A 17,709-nucleotide genomic window follows, 5' to 3' on the forward strand; every position below is an offset into this window, starting at 1 on the left:
GGAGGTCGCGAGGAGAATTAGGGGAAGATGGTCAAAAGATACAAACTTCCTGTTATAAGATAAATAAGTACTCAGTATGTAATATACAGCATGATGACTGTAGCTAACACTGCTGTAGGATATCTAGGAAAGTTGTTTGGAAAGTAGCTCTTTAGAGATCTCATCACAAGGAGAAAATTTTTTTTCCTCTTATTGTACCTATATGAAATGATGTTAATTAAATCTATTGTGACAATCATTTTACAATATATGTAAAGCGAATCTTCATACTGTACACCTAAAACTTATACAGTGATGTATGTCATTTATTTCTCAATAAAATGGAAAAAAAGAGCATAGGCCACAATTTATTAGTATGTACTGTCCAGGAAGAAGGAAAAATTATTCCGAAGCAGGTGCTGTGGGATTCAGGCCTTTCTGAGGACTACTCCACCATCTTCAAACATAGTCATTTGGTTGTCTTCTGGCTTTTGTGGTTGCCAGCTTGATTTTGGTTTCTCTGAGCTGTTGTAGAACATATGAGAGCATGGACTTCTAGGTTTTAAATCCCAAGTCCACCACTTACTAGTTATGTGACTGGCTTAACTTCTCTGTGCTTTCATTTTCCTAATGTGTTAAGTTCCTAACCATTTTTTAGGAAGGAGAAAGTTAATATATGAAAAGCGCTTAGAATTCTTGTTTTTCTCTATTTTATGATCTGCTTGTCACATAGAAAACCCTATAAAAGTCTTTCTGTAACTCTTATTTGACTTGGATGTATATAGGATTTTTTCTTCAACCTCAAAATTAAAAATTTTGTGAGAAGAGGACTAGGTGAATTTTTTCATTACGTTTCCCTGAATTTCATGAATCCTTAAAGACTTAGATTTTTTGTTTAATATTAGGAAAGATTTTTTTTTAATGATTAGTTCTCATCTTTTGTTCTTTTTAAAAAAGTTTTTTAACATTTATTTGTTTTTGAGAGACAGAGAGAGGCAGAGCATGAGCAGGGTAAGGGCAGAGAGAGAGAGAGGGAGACACAGAATCTGAAGCAGGCTCCAGGTTCTGAGCTGTTAACACAGAGCCCAACATGGGGCTCAAACCCATGAACTGTGAGATCATGACCTAAGCCGAAGTTGGACACTTAACGGACTGAGCCACCCAGGCACCCCAGTTCTCATCTTTTTGTCTGATTTATTCCTCATTGTTGTGAGGCTTAAGTTGTCTCTGTTCTCTGTCCTTTGTATCTATAATGTTTTTTTCTCTTAACATTTTCTTTTAGTTCTTTTCCTCTGCATTCTTGTAGAATTTCTCAAAGTTGGTTCACCAAATCCATGTTCTGGTAAATTACTAATCTAATCTTTATGGCTTTTCATGGAGATTTAAATTCTGCAGTTGCAATTCGTTTTTTCTTGCATTTCTTTTATTTTTGCCAGGTCTCTTTCTTCATAAATGCAACTGAATTTGTCCTCAATAATAAATAAACAATAATAAAATATGTCCTCTATCCCCTGAGTTTTTGTTGTTTCTGAACTTCTGCTTCTGCTTTTGCTACACTACCCATTCTTTCTGGCCATTTTACCCACTCTGGTTTTCTTTAGCACCTGTGTGCCAATGACTCAAAGATATATATAGCTCTAGCCCTCACATTCTCACCGAACCCCAAACTTCCTGTTGGCCATCTTCCTGAATACCATCCTTTCAGTGACAGGATGAGAGTGGTAAACTATTTTATTCTTTGTCTGTAAATGTCTAGTTGAATGATAGTTTAATTACATGGAATTTAATGTCTTTCCTCAACACTTTGATGATAGTATTGCAATATCTTCTGGTCTCTATTTTAGTTACTATTGAGAAGATTGCTTTGGTCCAATTTTTTTTTTAAGTTTTTTATTTAAGTAATCCCTACACTTAATATAGGGCTCAAATTCACGACCCCAAGATGAAGAGTCGCACACTCCTCCAACTGAGCCAGCCAGGTGCCCTATCAGTCCAATTTTTGTTCTGTATATCATCTCCATCCTCCTGGTTGCTCTTTAAAATTGTTTTCACTTCTGTTTCACTATGATATGTATTATGAATGTATTTTTTTCCTGCTTGGGATTCACTGAGCTTCCTGAATCTGATGTTTCATATCTTGAATCACTTCTGAATAATTCTCAGCCCTTATATCTTCAAATATTGCCTCTCCTGAAATTCCCATTAGACATTTGTGAGACCCTTTCACTCTCCTCTATGTCTCTTACTCTTTTTCTTTCTTTCTTTCTTTCTTTCTTTCTTTCTTTCTTTCTTTCTTTCTTTCTTTCCTTCTTTCTTTTAATATTTATGTTGGGCAGAGCACAAGTCAGGGAGGGGCAGAGAGAGGGGAACAGGGGATCCAAAGCAGGCTCTGAGCTGACAGGCTTCCAGCAGTGAGCCCAATGTGGGAGCTTGAACTCACGAACCTCAAGATCATGACCTGAGCTGAAGTCATACACTGAACTGACTGAGACACTGAGGTGCTCCTACTCTTTCTTTCATATTATTTCATCTTGTTATATTTCTGAATTGCATTCTGGGTAACATTTTTAGATCTATCTTCTAATTCACTACTTCTTACCTCATATGTGTCTGTTCTTCTCTCTACCCATTCATTTCTGGGCTTTTCCCCTATTGTTTCAATAATTTACAGACCACAGAATTCACCATTTTAAGTGAACAGTTCAATGATTTTGAGTAAATTTATATACTTGTGTGGCTACCACCATGATTCAGCTTTAGGATACTTCTTTCACCAAAAACTTTCATCATGCCCTTTGGAGGTCAGTCCCTGCTCCTACTCCTATAACCCCAGCAACCACTGAGCTGCTGTCTGTCTCTGTAGTTTTGTCTTTACTAATAGTTGCGTATAAATAGAATCATATAATCTGTAATGTTTTTGTTTGTCTTTCACTTAAAATAATGCTGTGTATTTGTTTTTACAATATATTAGATTTAGGTTTAAATATAGTGTTTTTGAGTTTTTGTTACATGTATCAGTTATTTTTCATTGCTGAGTGTATTTAAGTGTGTTAATGCATCAGAGTTTGTTCATTCACCAACTGATGGACATTTGGATTTTCTCCCATCCGTTTAGTTTCAGTTAGTTACTTTAGGATGTTAATTTTAGAACTTCTGTTTCAAATTGTTTTCTTCATTTTTTTCATGGTCTCTTTCTTTTCTTACAGTTTTGATTCTTTTTGTACATTTTAATTATTTTTACATATTTTATATTGTCTCTTAGGTTTCTCCATTTTTCCTTTTTCCTGAACTCTTTGGACATTAATCCTTCGGTGTGTCAGAAGACTCCCACATGGTAGATTGTTTACTCTTGTGTTTTTTAATTTGTAAATTGGTGAGTTCGGTTTTAGAAGGACTTGCTCTTTCTATGAGTGTCCCTTTGTTGCCTAGATTATCGGTATTATCTCTCTGGAGAGGTTTGGTATTTGCTTCTGCCAAGTGTCCAAGAGATGTTACTGGATCAGAACCAGGTGTGTGTGTGTGTGTGTGTGTGTGCGCGCGCGCGCGTGCGTGTTTTAAAGTAAGCTCTGCTCCCAACATAGGGCTTGAACTCATGACCCTGAGATCAAGAGTTACATGCTCTACTGACAGAGCCTGCCAGGCGCCTCTGGATCAGAACTAGTTTTTATGTAATTTCTCAGTGGAACATTTTAAAACACATTTAAAACACAAACCTGGAGTTTCTTTTTGTTCAGGGATTTTTTTCCCCCTACTTAGATCCCTGGTAGAGATAGAAAGCGTGGTGTATTGTGTTTTGACATCAGTGTTCCCATCTGTAAAGTTCCTCTTTTATTCGGGAATTCACTTCTAATTTCTCCCTTCATTTGGAAGGTTTGATATATCTCCAGGTTCCATGGTGGTATCAGAAACCAGGCTCCTGTTTGCTAATACCCACTCCATTTCTTTTCTTGTCTCCTAGACAACATTAGCATCAATTTTTATCCTTACCATTCTGAATTTCAGATTTGGCTTCATCTGTGGCACTGGGAGACTTTTTCTTTTTCTCTTTCTTTCTTTCTTTCTTTCTCTCTTTCAAGTTCAACCATGCATAGGTATTTTTGTTGTATTTTACACAGCCTTTTAGAAACTTCTGGCAGAAAGGGTTTGTTGGGGTTTTTTTTTCATCTTTCTGGAATCAGAAAACTCAGATAAGATTGTAAGTATTTAAAAACAGAGTAGCATAGTATAGTAGTTTTAGCTATAATTACTAAATGAAAAACATCTCCTAAAATATAACTTGTTATTAAGGGAGTGTAAGCTTTCTAAGACTATTAGTTGTTAGATTGCAAGACTGTTAGATTTCTAGACATACAATTTCATTTTTCTTTGGCTACAGTAAGGCAATCATTTTAGTGTTCTTTTTATTTCGCACTTATTTGTATCTCATGAGGTAAAGAAGGTATGCAAAGAAATTTGTCCATTAGATGCAGAGATGGATTTTTTATTGTGGTTCCATGTTAAGAACAGTGCTTCCCACCAAAATAGCTGGTATTCCCCTGTTTTTCCATATCTGTTATGACTAAAGCCAGTTGTTTTAATACTCCCTTTCTTCTAATCTTTGGAAAATATAATGATTGTTGTAGTACATTGGATATAATTAACATGTTGAGTTCATTGTTTCTTTTATGATGTAAAGTTTTGAGTATACATTGTTATAGTCCCGTTTCCCCTGAGTTGCCATTGTAGAGGAGGATGTTAACTCAATACAATAAATGAGAGAGATCTGTTTTGAATTTCCTGGTGAGGTTTATATCAAAGTCTCCTAAGTAAACTGCTATAAACATATGGACCATCATTTCAAAAAATTGAAGAGTTTTAACCTCTTCTAGGTAGAAAGGTAAAAGAGAAGTTTTAGCACCTCTTGGAATATCATTTGTTGAGAAAAATCAGTTGCTTAACCTCTTTGCCTTCTCATCCATAATGTAGGAGGAGTAATAAATAGAAGAGTCGATTTCTATTGCCATGTATATTGTGAGAGTCATTTATAATTAGGAAGTCAGATCTTTGATGGCAGGTGCTGGAATCATCTGTGTAATGTATATGCTGTCCCATTCTTTTATTTCTTTTTTTGATGCACATATTTGGATCATTTTGCTACTCATTTATGATTAGGTAACAACTACAAAACAATAAATATCAATTCTGCTTCTTTGTTTCAAATAAGAAATTGGATATGATACAGAATTTAAAACTTTTGATTAGCTGTTTTAGAATTGTTTTACATTTATTTCCTCTTTCCCATATTGTAGTAATAAACAAGAATTGAATTTTTAAAACTTAAACTCAAAACATAATACATAAAAACTTTATAGTTATTTGAACTTTCAAATTGCCTAATCATTAATCATCAAACGTTCAAAGCTTTTGGTGTTTAGTTAAGGGCCTTGGTTGTTCTTTCCTCTGCCTAAAAGGCTCTTCCCTCAGAGGAAGCATGGTTGTTGACCCCTTCACTTCATTCAAGTCTTTGTTTAAATGTTACCTGATTAGAAAGACCTTTTCCTTTCACCATATCTAAAGTAGAGAGGGGCTTGGAAGAGTTGGGCTAACACCCTGCCCTGATTAAATTTTCTTCAAGGCACTTTGCTCTACCTAAAATTAAATATCTATTTGTTAACTTGGTATTGCTTCCTCTACTAATATATAAATTTCTTTAGCTTAGTGAATTTGTTCACTATTCTGTTCTGTTCCTAGGAAGAAGAATATTATTTGGCACATAACACATGCTCAATGAAAATCTATTGACTGACCAAGTGAATGTATTATAAACTTGTGGTCTGCAGGTGGAATCTAGCCCAAAAATGTTTTTTGTTTGAGCTTCTTTGTATTTTATTCTTTTTAATAGTTATTTAACTGTGTTTCAAAATGCCAGATTTTTTATTTTCCTTGAAAAATTAAATCTCCTAGCCCTGGGTATTTATTTCATGTGGCAGCAATTAGCTGGACTGAGCACTGGGCTACTCCTTTGTAAGGGACCTACATTCTCCAGTTTGTCAGCCTTTACTTCTTTCTATAGAATCTTGGACCATGAGACTTATACTATTTGCTATTTATCATTTTGCCTGCTCTGTTGTGTTTTCATAGACTTGGCCCATTTTACTTATTTAGGTCACCTGCCTGGTCCTTGTAGACATTTGAGCTAACAATCTCTATTGCAAGTTATGGTGTTTGTAATTCCTATGCAGTAACACCTCTTAGATTTAAGCCTAGAAGTGTAAAATGAGTAAAGATGATAGAAGTTGTGACTTTTTATTGAAGGAAATATATGTTGAATTTGTAAAGCCTATATGTTACACAAATGAATTCCTTTTAGGCCAATGAGCACACAATAAGATGCTCAACATCATTAGTCATTTGGGAAATGTACATCAAAACCGCACTGAGGTACCATTTCACATCTGAAAATATGAGTATAATAAAAAACACATAAAATAACAAGTATCGGTGAGGCTGTCGAGACATTGGAAGCCTTGTACATTGTAGTTGGGAATGTAAAATGGTATAGCTACTTGGAAGACAGTCTAGCAGTTCCTCAAAAAGTTAAACAGAGAGTTACTATTATTACATATGGTAGCTCATGACAGTTTCCCTCCTAGATGTATACCCAAGAGTAATGAAACATACATACATCTAAAATTTGTATACAGATGTTCATTGCAGCATCGTGTGTAATATCCAAGAAGTGGAAATAATCCAAATGTCCATCAACTAATGAATGGATAAATAAAATGTGGTATAATCCATACAATGGAATATTATTTGGCAATAGAAAGGAATGAAGTACTCATTTATGTTACAATACTAATGAACCTTGAAAATATTATATTGAGTGAAAGAAGTCAATCACAAAAGACTATATATTTGTATAATTCAGTTTGCCACGTGGTAAGGTAGTGGAATGGGGATTGACTGCTGAGCATGGAGTTTCTAGTAGGAAAGACAGAACTAAAATTGGATTGTAGTAATGTTGCACAACCTGTGAATTGTATACAAGTGAAACCTTGAATTGCAACTGACTTGTTCTGCAAGTGTTCTGCAAGACAAGAAAATATTTCTAATAAATTTTAACTTGATAAACGAACGATGTTTTGCAACATGAATAAATAAGTGATGCCGAATGGCGTGATCACATGATTAAAACTGAGATGGCATGATCACAACTGAGCCAATGGTTCTGGAAATTTGATTTGGTATACAAGTGCTTTGGATTACAAGCGTGTTTCTGGAAGGAATTATGCTCACAAACCAAGGTTTTACTATACTTCAAATGAGTGAATTATATGGTATATGAATTATGTATCAATAAATTTTTTTCAAAAGAACTTCTTTTGTTAGTCAAGAAACAAATGATCAAAAGATTGGTGGATTTTCATACTTTAAATCATTAGCCAATCTAATCAAGAATCAAGTACAATCCCAGCAGCAGCACTAGAAAGAAATAATTTAAATTTACCCTCCATTAAAACACTTAAGCTTGCAGATTTGTATAGGCCTATGCCATAGTTAATATGCTGTCTCAGTAGGTCACCTCTTTCTTTGTCATGCCTTATCAGCATGATCTGCTCAGTGGCTTTTGAGTGCAACAACATATAAACTTGTTTAGTTTGAAAAGTGAGCATCTTGGATACACACAGCAAGTATTACAAAGTAATAAAGTGTTACTCCTCGACTGGTAATATTTAGTAAATGGAGATTTCGCAATGAGGGAAAAGCCCAATCTGACATTTAAAATTTTTCTGTGTATTAGATACGGATCAGGAGGCTAAATCTCCAGATGGAATTTTACTACACATTCTATGATTGCACAGAGGTTCCTGAGACTCACCTTTCAAACAAACCATCACAAGTATAACCTTTTTCATTCTGTGATTTTAAGGGATTTCCAAGTCTTGTTAACATAGAATATTGGAACTGGAAGGGGACTTTGTAAGTTATCTAGTTTGACTCTTGATTTTCCAAATGTCCATTTTGCCAGTCATGGTGAACTGCCTTGCTTTGTCATTACTCCTGAGGTGAATACAACATAGTACTAAGAGCAACACCACAATGATATATTGGAAGTATAGTGGGAAATCTTTTCCATGTTAATTAGTGAAACCTGAATTTAATGCACTTGTTTTGTTTCCCTTGGTTCATTCAGACCAAAACAAGAAATGGTCATATTGTATGCAAACTGTTTTAATTCTCCTTGATAGTTTTATTTCCATTTATAAAAAACAGTATTCCTATTGCAACTTTATTTAGTTTTGATATTAGTTGGAACTTTCTAAACATTTTTCAGGAAATATATTTGAACAAAGAAATTTTTAAAAAGTGTTATGCTGAGTAGAAAGGAAAGAGGTTGGTCCCATACAACTGGAGTTGGCAAGGATAGAAAAGCTAAAGAAGTCAAGTGAGAAATGAAAGCATGCATATGGATTAGTGGTTGTTTTATTTTATTTTTAATTAATTTAGTTAAAAATTTTTTTTTCAACGTTTATTTATTTTTGGGACAGAGAGAGACAGAGCATGAACGGGGGAGGGGCAGAGAGAGAGGGAGACACAGAATCGGAAACAGGCTCCAGGCTCTGAGCCATCAGCCCAGAGCCCGATGCGGGGCTTGAACTCACGGACCGAGAGATCGTGACCTGGCTGAAGTCGGACGCTTAACCGACTGTGCCACCCAGGCGCCCCTAATTAATTTAGTTAAAAAATTTTTTTTTCAACGTTTTTATTTATTTTTGGGACAGAGAGAGACAGAGCATGAACGGGGGAGGGGCAGAGAGAGAGGGAGACACAGAATCGGAAACAGGCTCCAGGCTCTGAGCCATCAGCCCAGAGCCCGACGCGGGGCTCGAACTCATGGACCGCGAGATCGTGACCTGGCTGAAGTCGGACGCTTAACCGACTGCGCCACCCAGGCGCCCCGAATTAATTTAGTTTTAAATGAAGCCTGGTTGACATACAACATTATAGTAGTTTCAGGTGTACAACATAGTGATTCAACATTTATATACATTATGAAATGCTCACTGAGGTAAGTATAGTTATCATCTGTCACCATACAAAGTTACTACAGTATTATTGATTATATTTCCTATGCTGTACTTTACATCCTTATGACTTATTTTAAAACTGTAAGTTTGGGTGGCTCAGTCAGTTAAGTGTCTGACTCTTGATTTTGGCTCAGATCATGATCTCAAGGTCATGAGATCTAGCCCTGCATCGAGATCCATGCTCAGCATGGAGCCTGCTTGGGATTCTCTCCCTCCCTCTCCCTCTGCCTCTCCCTCACTTGTGCATGCTCTCTCTCCCTCTTTCTCAAAAAAAGATTTAAAAGAATAATAATAATAAAACACCATACTGTCGTTCACATTTTGCATTTCCTCTAATTTCTGCCTGCTTTCGGTCATTGTCTAGTATCTTCAAATAGTTGGTTTTTATGTAAAATTTATATTATCTCATAGTCCAGGACAGACTATTCCATCATTACCAGAAATGGAGCTCCTTCTCCTCCTTTTCTTCCTTCCATAGCACTCATCACATTTGACATTTAATATAATTTATTAACTTATGTGTTTATTTTATGTCTCCTTCCACTAAAATGCAGATTCCACTAAGTTAGAGTTTTATCTGTCTGGTAACTGCTGGGCACACAGTAGATGCCCCACAAATATTTGTTGAATAACCCAACTCTTCAAAATAGCCAGAAGTAAATAAAAACCTCTTGATGACCAAAGAGCTATTGTAGAGCCTTGTTCTTTCAACACAGTTGCACTAGTAGACTGACATACCTGAGGTTTACTTCTCCTTGGCATACAGAACAGGATATAGAGATTTTGACATTTCGTTCTCATCATGACTACCATGTAAGTCAGTTTAGTAGGCAATAGCTAGGTGCAGATCGAATGAAATAGCATGTGAAAGTACTCTAGGAAGTGTACAGTGCTATGAGATTATAAGGTATATCAGTTAATTACATGTGGTTGCATTTATTAGTCTGGTCTTTTTGGATTTCATTTTGAAAGTATCTTTGTGTGCATTTAAAAAATTTTTTTAATGTTTATTTTTTTATTTTTGAGAGAGAGAGAGAGCAGGGGAGCGGTCAGAGAGAGAGAGAGACAGAATCTGAACCAGCCTTCAGGCTCTGAGCTGTCAGCACAGAGGCCGATGCGGGGCTTGAACCCACAAACTGAAATCATGACCAGACCCTGAAGTCGGGTGATTAACTGAGCTACCCAGGTGCCCCTTTTTGTGTGTATTTTTAAGGGATGAATATATTTACTTATCAGAACAATAATAAAAGTCATAACAGTGTGTTTATGATAAAGCCCTTGCTAAGTTTTATTGTTTTATCTGGCTTTTCTTTTTTAGGAACTTGAGAGATTTCAGAACTTTGTAAAATGCTGTCCTCCTTTTGATATCGTCATTGATGGGCTCAATGTTGCCAAAACATTTCCTAAAGCTCGTGAATCTCAAGTTGTAAGTACAAGTTTTATTTTGTTATTCCAAATCTCTAGAAATATTTAGTGTACTTATTTGTGATCTTCCTTGGATGTGTTAACTCCCCATTTTTGCTTCCTCTAAAAATAAGCTCCTAAAGGTGTCACAGTAACCAACCACTTATCTAAGATTCACTGTTTTCATCTCTGGCAAGAAAGTGACTCTTATAGGCTGGCCAAGAGTGATTAAAAAGCCATGTAGTAGAGGGCCATTTCAGCCCTTTTTCTTTCTTTCTTTCTTTCTTTCTTGAAAATTTTTTAAATGTTTATTTTTGAGAGAGAGAGAGAGAAAGGGAGAGAGCACAAGTGGGGGAGGGGCTGAGAGAGAGGAAGACACAGCAGGCTCCAGGCTCCCAAGTTGCCAGCACAGAGCCCAAGGTGGGACTCGAACTCATGAACTGCAAGATCATGACCTGAGCCGAAGTCAGACACTTAACCAACTGCACCACCCTCAGTCTCAGCCTTTTTTCTTATATAACCTTTAACTAACCTTCTACATCTCTACTCTTTCTTTGGGGTTACTCTGTCATTTCCCTGTGAGTCACATTCCTCTATTTGAAAATTTTCAACATAAACTAAGAGATGTTAATATACCCATACTTGTTTTTTCCAAACATAGTATGTTCATAAATGAATCTAACCAGCTCTTTTTTTGTAAGGTAATCATTTGTTCTATAAGTTTATAAGTGTCCTGTAGTTTCTAATAGGAATATCATGATTTTTAATAGCAGTTATATAAAATTTTACATATAATTTATAGCAATTTTTATACTCTATAGCAATTATTTTAATCCTCATTTTTATAGATTAGAATACTAGAAAAGTGAAGCCAATTTTGTATAGTAAATCTGTAGAAAGCAGTCATAACATCAGAATTAAATTGTAGACAGCTCCTGGATTTCAAGCTTGTGGTTCTTACTGCTGGCAATCTATGGCCATTCATCTGTAGTTAATCTGTGTTATTTCTTAAAAATTACTGCCAATTTAAAAGCTTTTTCTTAGAGATGCGACTAGTCCCGTTTGGCCATTTATACTCAGAAAAGCTTACAAGTACCAAGGACGAGGTTGATTTACAGAAATTTCTTTATGTGTCTATCCTTTATGCCTACATTTTTATGGTCAAGTATGTGCTTTTCAATCCTTTATTTTTAAAAAACACAAAAGCAAGTTGAAAATATTTTTTTCCTTTAGGTACTTGAAGGGTTATTTGAGGCAGCAATATTGAAAAGGGCAAAGCCAGAAAATGAAGCATAAAATTACTATCACTAGTACATGGTGGAGCTCAAAATCAGAACTTCCTCAGCTAATCTGTGTAAAGTTTTGTATTTGTTTACCTTTTATTTGACATTCAGCTTCACACAAAGCAGTAAAAATTGGCTTGCCAGAAATATATAGCCCAAATTGGGTGAACATTTTTGGGGAAAGTAACATGTTGAAAATGCTGTAGTGGATACATCCCCTAGTATTATAGGAGTTTTTTTTTTTTTTTAACATTTATTTATTTTTGAGACAGAGAGAGACAGAGCATTCACAGGGGAGAGGCAGAGAGAGAGGGAGACACAGAATCTGAAACGGGCTCCAGCCTCTGAGCTGTCAGCACAGAGCCCGACGCGGGGCTCGAACTCACAGACCACGAGATCATGACCTGAGCCGAAGTTGGACGCTTAACCGACCGAGCCACCCAGGTGCCCCTATAGGAGAACATTTTTTACATTTGGAAAGATCTTAGCAGATTTTGGCAAACCAAGAGGCAAAGAACACAGATTAACCTGTGAAATCATAGGCATCTGCCACCACTTTTAGCTTTCACTCTTAAAATAATTTAATGTTAACAACACTTTATGTGGACAGGTAACTGTTATTACTCAGCTCGTAAAAGCACCCTTATCTTGTAGCAGTACATTGGTATTATATTTGGGAAACTGCAGCTCAGAGGCTCTCAGCTTAGAGATGCCACCTGAATAAGGAAAAAGGAAAAAATTTCCTTCTCAAGTTTTTTCTCAAATCTCCGAATCTAGAGATTTATATTTAAAAAAATACAGATATATCATATTTCTCATAGGCCTCTCTCCCCCCCCCCTTTTTTTTATATCTATTGTCAGACCCTCTTGTGGCTTAGTTTTATTCTTTAACACTTTGTAGGTTGTCAGAACTAGCTTCCCAGTTTTTCTGTTAACCTTGTAAATAGAATTTTAGCTTAGAAGTTAAGAATAAGGATTCCGGAGTCAGGCTTTTTGAATTCTAGTTCTGGTTCTTCCACTTTCAGTAGCTTTCATGGTTTGAACAAATTACTTAACCTCTCTGTGCCTTAGTTTCCCAGTGTGTAAAATGGAGATAATAATAGTACCTATCTCACAAAGATGTTATAAAGAATAAATGAGTTAATATATGTAAGCGTTTGGCACATTGTAAGTATCTAATAGGTGTAACTATTATTGTGATTACTATTCAGATTGATTTCCTATCTGGAACCGTAATTCTTGCTTTCAGTAGACCCTTATTTGGCAGTTTTTTTCCGTCGTATCATCTATGTAAATAGAATTAAAATACAAAACTCTGCCTTAGTATTAGACTGAATCTAGGTCAGGTATTCAAATAATAATTGAGAATTGAAGGCAGTACTACCAAAAACTTAAGAAAAATTTTAAATGCAATGATGTTTTTAAAAATGTTTTTACGTTTATTTTTGAGAGAGAGAGAGCGAGAGCAAGTGGGGGAAGGGCAGAGAGAGGGAGACAGAGGATCCAAAGCGGGCTCTGTGCTGACAGCAGATACCCCAATGCGGGGCTGGAACTCAAGAACCACAAGATCATGACCTGAGCCTAAGTTAGATGCTTAACCTACTGAGCCACCCAGGCGCCCCTAATGTGATGATTTTAAGAAATTTTAGTTTCCTCTGATTATAAAAGTAATGCATGTAGAAAATTTGGAAATTACAGTAAATAAAATTATATATAGCCCTATCATTCAACAATAATCATTGTCAGTGTTTTATTTCCTTGCAGTGTTTTTCCATTTTCTTACCTAATTGAGCTTCAACTGTGTAATGACTATATATCTGCATTTTAATTCACAGTTGTTGAAAGCTCTCAGTAAAAACGAAATTCTAAAAGGTGTAGAACTACCCATTTAAAAATATTTGAGGGGTGTCTTGGTGGCTCAGTTGGTTAAGCATCTAACTCTTGATTTTGGCTCAGGTCATGATTTCGCAGTTCTTGAGATCAAGCCCTGCTTCCGGCTCTGCACTGACAGCACAGAGAGACTGCTTGGGATTCTCTCTCTCCCTTTCTGTCTGCCCCTCCCTCGCTCATGTACATACTTTCTCAAAACTCTCAAATAAATAAACTTGAATAAACAGTTAAAAAAATAAAATATTTGAGATGGAAGCACCTTAAAAGAGCACATAAAAAGGGGTACCTGGGTGGCTCAGTCTGTTAAGCCTCTGACTCTTGATTTTGGCTCAGGTCATGATCTCCAGAGAACTCTTAATGACATTGAAGAATTACCTTCCTGAATGGCACCCCCAAGGCATGGGTATAAGATTAAATGACCTTTTAAGGTAATGACCCTTTAGAAAGTTTAATCTTGATTCAGGGGCCAAATCTAGACAAGCAAGTCATTTTGGAGAAAATAAAATAGCTGAATCCAGCTAGCAAACTGAATATTTAGTGAACTACCCTTTAAAAAAATTTTTTTTTAATTAAAAAAAATTTTTTTCCTCATGATAAGTGCACCCCTTAATTCCCATTACCTATTTCACCTACCCACTCCCTCTTCCCCTCTGGTAAATCCATCAATTTGTTCCCTGTAGTTAAGAGTCTGTATCTTGGTTTGTCTTTCTCTTTTTCCCTCTGCTCATTTGTTTTGTTTTGTTTCTTAAACTCCACAAATGAGTGAAATCATGGTATTTGTCTTTATCTCTATTTTCTTTTTTTTAATGCAAGATTTTTTTAATGTTTACTTTTGAGAGAGAGAGAGAGAGAGCATGAGCAGGGGAGGGGAAAAGAGAGAGATACAGAGGATCTGAAACAGACTCCATGCTTGACAGTGGAGAGCCCAATGTGGGGCTCAAATGCACAAACTGCGCGATCATGACCTGAGCCAAAGTCCGACACTTAATTCACTGAGCCACCCAGGTGCCCTGGTGTTTGTCTTTTTCTGACTTATTTCATTTTCACATTATACTCTCTAGCTCTGTCCATGCTGTTGAAAAGGGCCAAATTTCATTCTTTTTTTGGCTAAATGATATTTCATTTTTATATATATATATATATATATATATATATATATATATATATATACCATTTCTTTTTTATCCATTCATCTGTCGATGGACACTTGTGCTGCTTCTGTTTGACTATTGTAAATAATGCCGCGGTAAACATAGGGGTGTATGTATCCTTTTGAATTAGTGTTTTTTTGTATTTTTTGGGTAAGTACCCAGTAGTGCAATTACTGGATTACAGGGTAGTTTTTACTTTAATTTTTTGAGGAACTTCCATACTGTTTTCCACAATGACTGCACCAGTTTGCATTCCCGTCAACAGTGTGAGAGTCTTCCTTTTTCTCCACATTCTCGTCAACACTTGCTGTTTCTTGTGTTTTTTATTTTAACCATTCTCACAGGTGTGAGGAAATATCTCATGTAACTTGATTTGCATTTCCCTGATGATGACTGATGTTGATCATCTTGTCATGTGTCTGCTGGCCATCTAGATGTCTTTTTTTTTTTTTTTGAATGTTTATTTATTTTGAGAGAGAGAGTGCACGAACAGGGGAAAGGCAGAGAGAGAGGGAAAGAGAAAATCCCAAGCAGACTCCACTCTCAGTGTGGAGCCCAAAGTGCAGCTCAATCTCAACAACCATGAGATCATGACTTAGCTGAAATCAAGAGTCCAATGCTTAACTGACTGAACCACCCAGGCTCCCGTGGATGTCTTCTTTGGAGAAATGTTTATTCATGTCTTCTGCTCATTTTTTAATTGGATTGTTTGTTTTTTGGGGGTGTTGAGTTATATCAGTTCTTTATTTATTTTGAATACTAACCCTTTATAGGATATGTTGTTTGCAAGTATCTTTTCCCATTCAGTAGTTTCCCCTTTAATTTTGTTGACTGTTTTCCTTCACTGTGCAGAAATTTTTTATTTTGATGTAGTTCCAGTGGTTTATTTTTGCTTTTTATTTCCCTTGCCTCAAGAGACCTATCTAGAAAAATGTTGCTAGGGCCAATGTCAGAGCAATTACTGCATGTGCTCTCTTCAAGGATTTGTATGGTTTCAGGTCTCATATTTAGGCCTTTAGTCCATTTTTAGTTTATTTCTGTGTATGGTGTAAGAAATTGTCCAGTTTTATTCTTTTGCATGTAGCTGTCTTTTCCCAGCACCATTTGTTTAAGAGACTGTCTTTTTCCCACTGTATACTCATTCTTCTTTTATCGAAGATTAATTGACCGTATATTTGTGGGTTTATTTCTGCGTTTTATGTTCTATTCCATTGATCTACATGTCTGTTTTTGTGCCAGTACCATACTGTTTTGACCACTACAACTTTGTAGTAAGTTTTGAAGTATGGAATTGTGATACCTTCCCTTTTTTTCTTTTTCAAGATTGCTTTGGCTATTTGGGGTCTTTTGTGGTTCCATACAAATTTTAGGATTGATTATTCTAGTTCTATGAAAAATGCTGTTGGCATTTTGATAAGGATTGCATTAAATCTGTATATTGCTTTGAGTAATACAGAGATTTTAACAATGTTTGTTCCTCAACCCATAAGCATAGAATGTTATTCCATTTCTTTGTGTCCTCTTGAATTTCTTTCATCAGCATTTTATAGCTTTCAGAGTACAGGTCTTTAATCTCTTTGGTTAAGTTTATTCCTAGATATTTTTTATTGTTTTTGGTGCAATTGTAAATGGGACTGTTTTCTTCATTTCACTTTCTGCCGCTTCCTTATTAGTGTATAGAAATGCAACAGCTTTCTCTACATTGATTTTGTATCCTGCAACTTTACTGAATTTATCAGTTTTAGTAGTTTTTTGATGGAGTCTTTAGGGTTTTCTATATATAATATCATGTTATCTGCAGATAATGAGAGTTTTACTTCTCCCTTACCAATTTGGATGCCTTATATTTCTTTATGTTGTCAAATTGCTGTGGCTAGGATTTCCAGTACTATGTTGAATAAAAATGGTGAGAGTAGACATTCTTGTCTTGTTCCTGACCTTAGGGGAAAAGCTCTCTTTTTCCCCTTTGAGTATGATGTTTGCTGTGGGTTTTTCATATAAGGTCTTTAGTATGTTGAGGTACATTCTCTGTAGACCTACTTTGCAGAGTTTTTTTTTAATCATAAATAGATGTTACACTTTATTGAATTCTTTTTCTGCGTCTATTGAAATGACCTTATGTTTATTATCCTTTCTTTTATTGATGTGATATATTATACTGATTGTTTTGTGAATATTGAACCACCCTTGCATCCCCAGAATAAATCCTACTTGATCATGGTATATGATTTTTTTAATGTCTTGTTGGATTTAGTTTGCTAATATTTTGTTGAGGATTTTTGCATCTGTGTTCATGAGAGATACTGGTCTGTAGTTCTCTCTCTCTCTTTTAATCTTTTATCTGGTATTGGTATGAGGGTAATGTTGTCCTCATAGAATGAATTTATAAGTTTTCCTTCCTCTCCTATTTTTTGGAATAGTTTGAGAAGAATAGGCATTAACTCTTTTTTAAGTGTTTAGTAGATTTTGCCTGTAAAGCTGTCTGGTTCTAGACTTTTGTTTTTTGGGAGTTTTTTGATTACTGCTTTAATTTCATTGCTGATAATTCGTCTGTTCAAATTTGCACTTTCTTCCTGCTTTATTTATTTATATGTTTCTAGGAATTTATTCATTTTTCCTAAGTTGTCCAATTTGTTGGCATGTAGGTTTTCGTAATATTGTTACAGTTGTTTATATTTCTATGGTGTTGGTTGTTATTTCATATTTCATTAGTGATTTTGTTTATTTGGATCCTCTCTCTCTTCCTCTTGTTACAATTTTTTTTAGATGAGTCTGGCTAGAGGTTTACCAGTTTTGTTGATCTCCTCAAAGAACCAGCTCCTGGTTTCATTGATCTGTTCTGTTGTTTTTTTAGTTTGTATATCATTTATTTCTGCTCTTATCTTTATTATTTACTTCCTTTTGCTGGGTTTGGGCTTTGCTTATTCTTTT

At 35.6% G+C, this 17,709-nt stretch overlaps 1 protein-coding gene across 2 annotated transcripts in view; it reads left to right on the forward strand.

Moving 5' to 3' along the window:
- Nucleotides 1-17,709, forward strand: part of LOC122468999 (protein only RNase P catalytic subunit) — a 128,787-nt gene that overhangs the window by 36,712 nt on the left and 74,366 nt on the right. For both annotated transcript variants that reach the window (XM_043555979.1, XM_043555981.1), the window contains one exon: nt 10,369-10,476. In XM_043555979.1, the coding sequence (XP_043411914.1) occupies nt 10,369-10,476 (108 nt within the window). The remainder of the gene's footprint in view (nt 1-10,368; nt 10,477-17,709) is intronic.

The sequence above is a fragment of the Prionailurus bengalensis genome, chromosome B3 (genome assembly GCF_016509475.1).
Source record: "Prionailurus bengalensis isolate Pbe53 chromosome B3, Fcat_Pben_1.1_paternal_pri, whole genome shotgun sequence".
Classification (NCBI taxonomy): domain Eukaryota; kingdom Metazoa; phylum Chordata; class Mammalia; order Carnivora; family Felidae; genus Prionailurus; species Prionailurus bengalensis.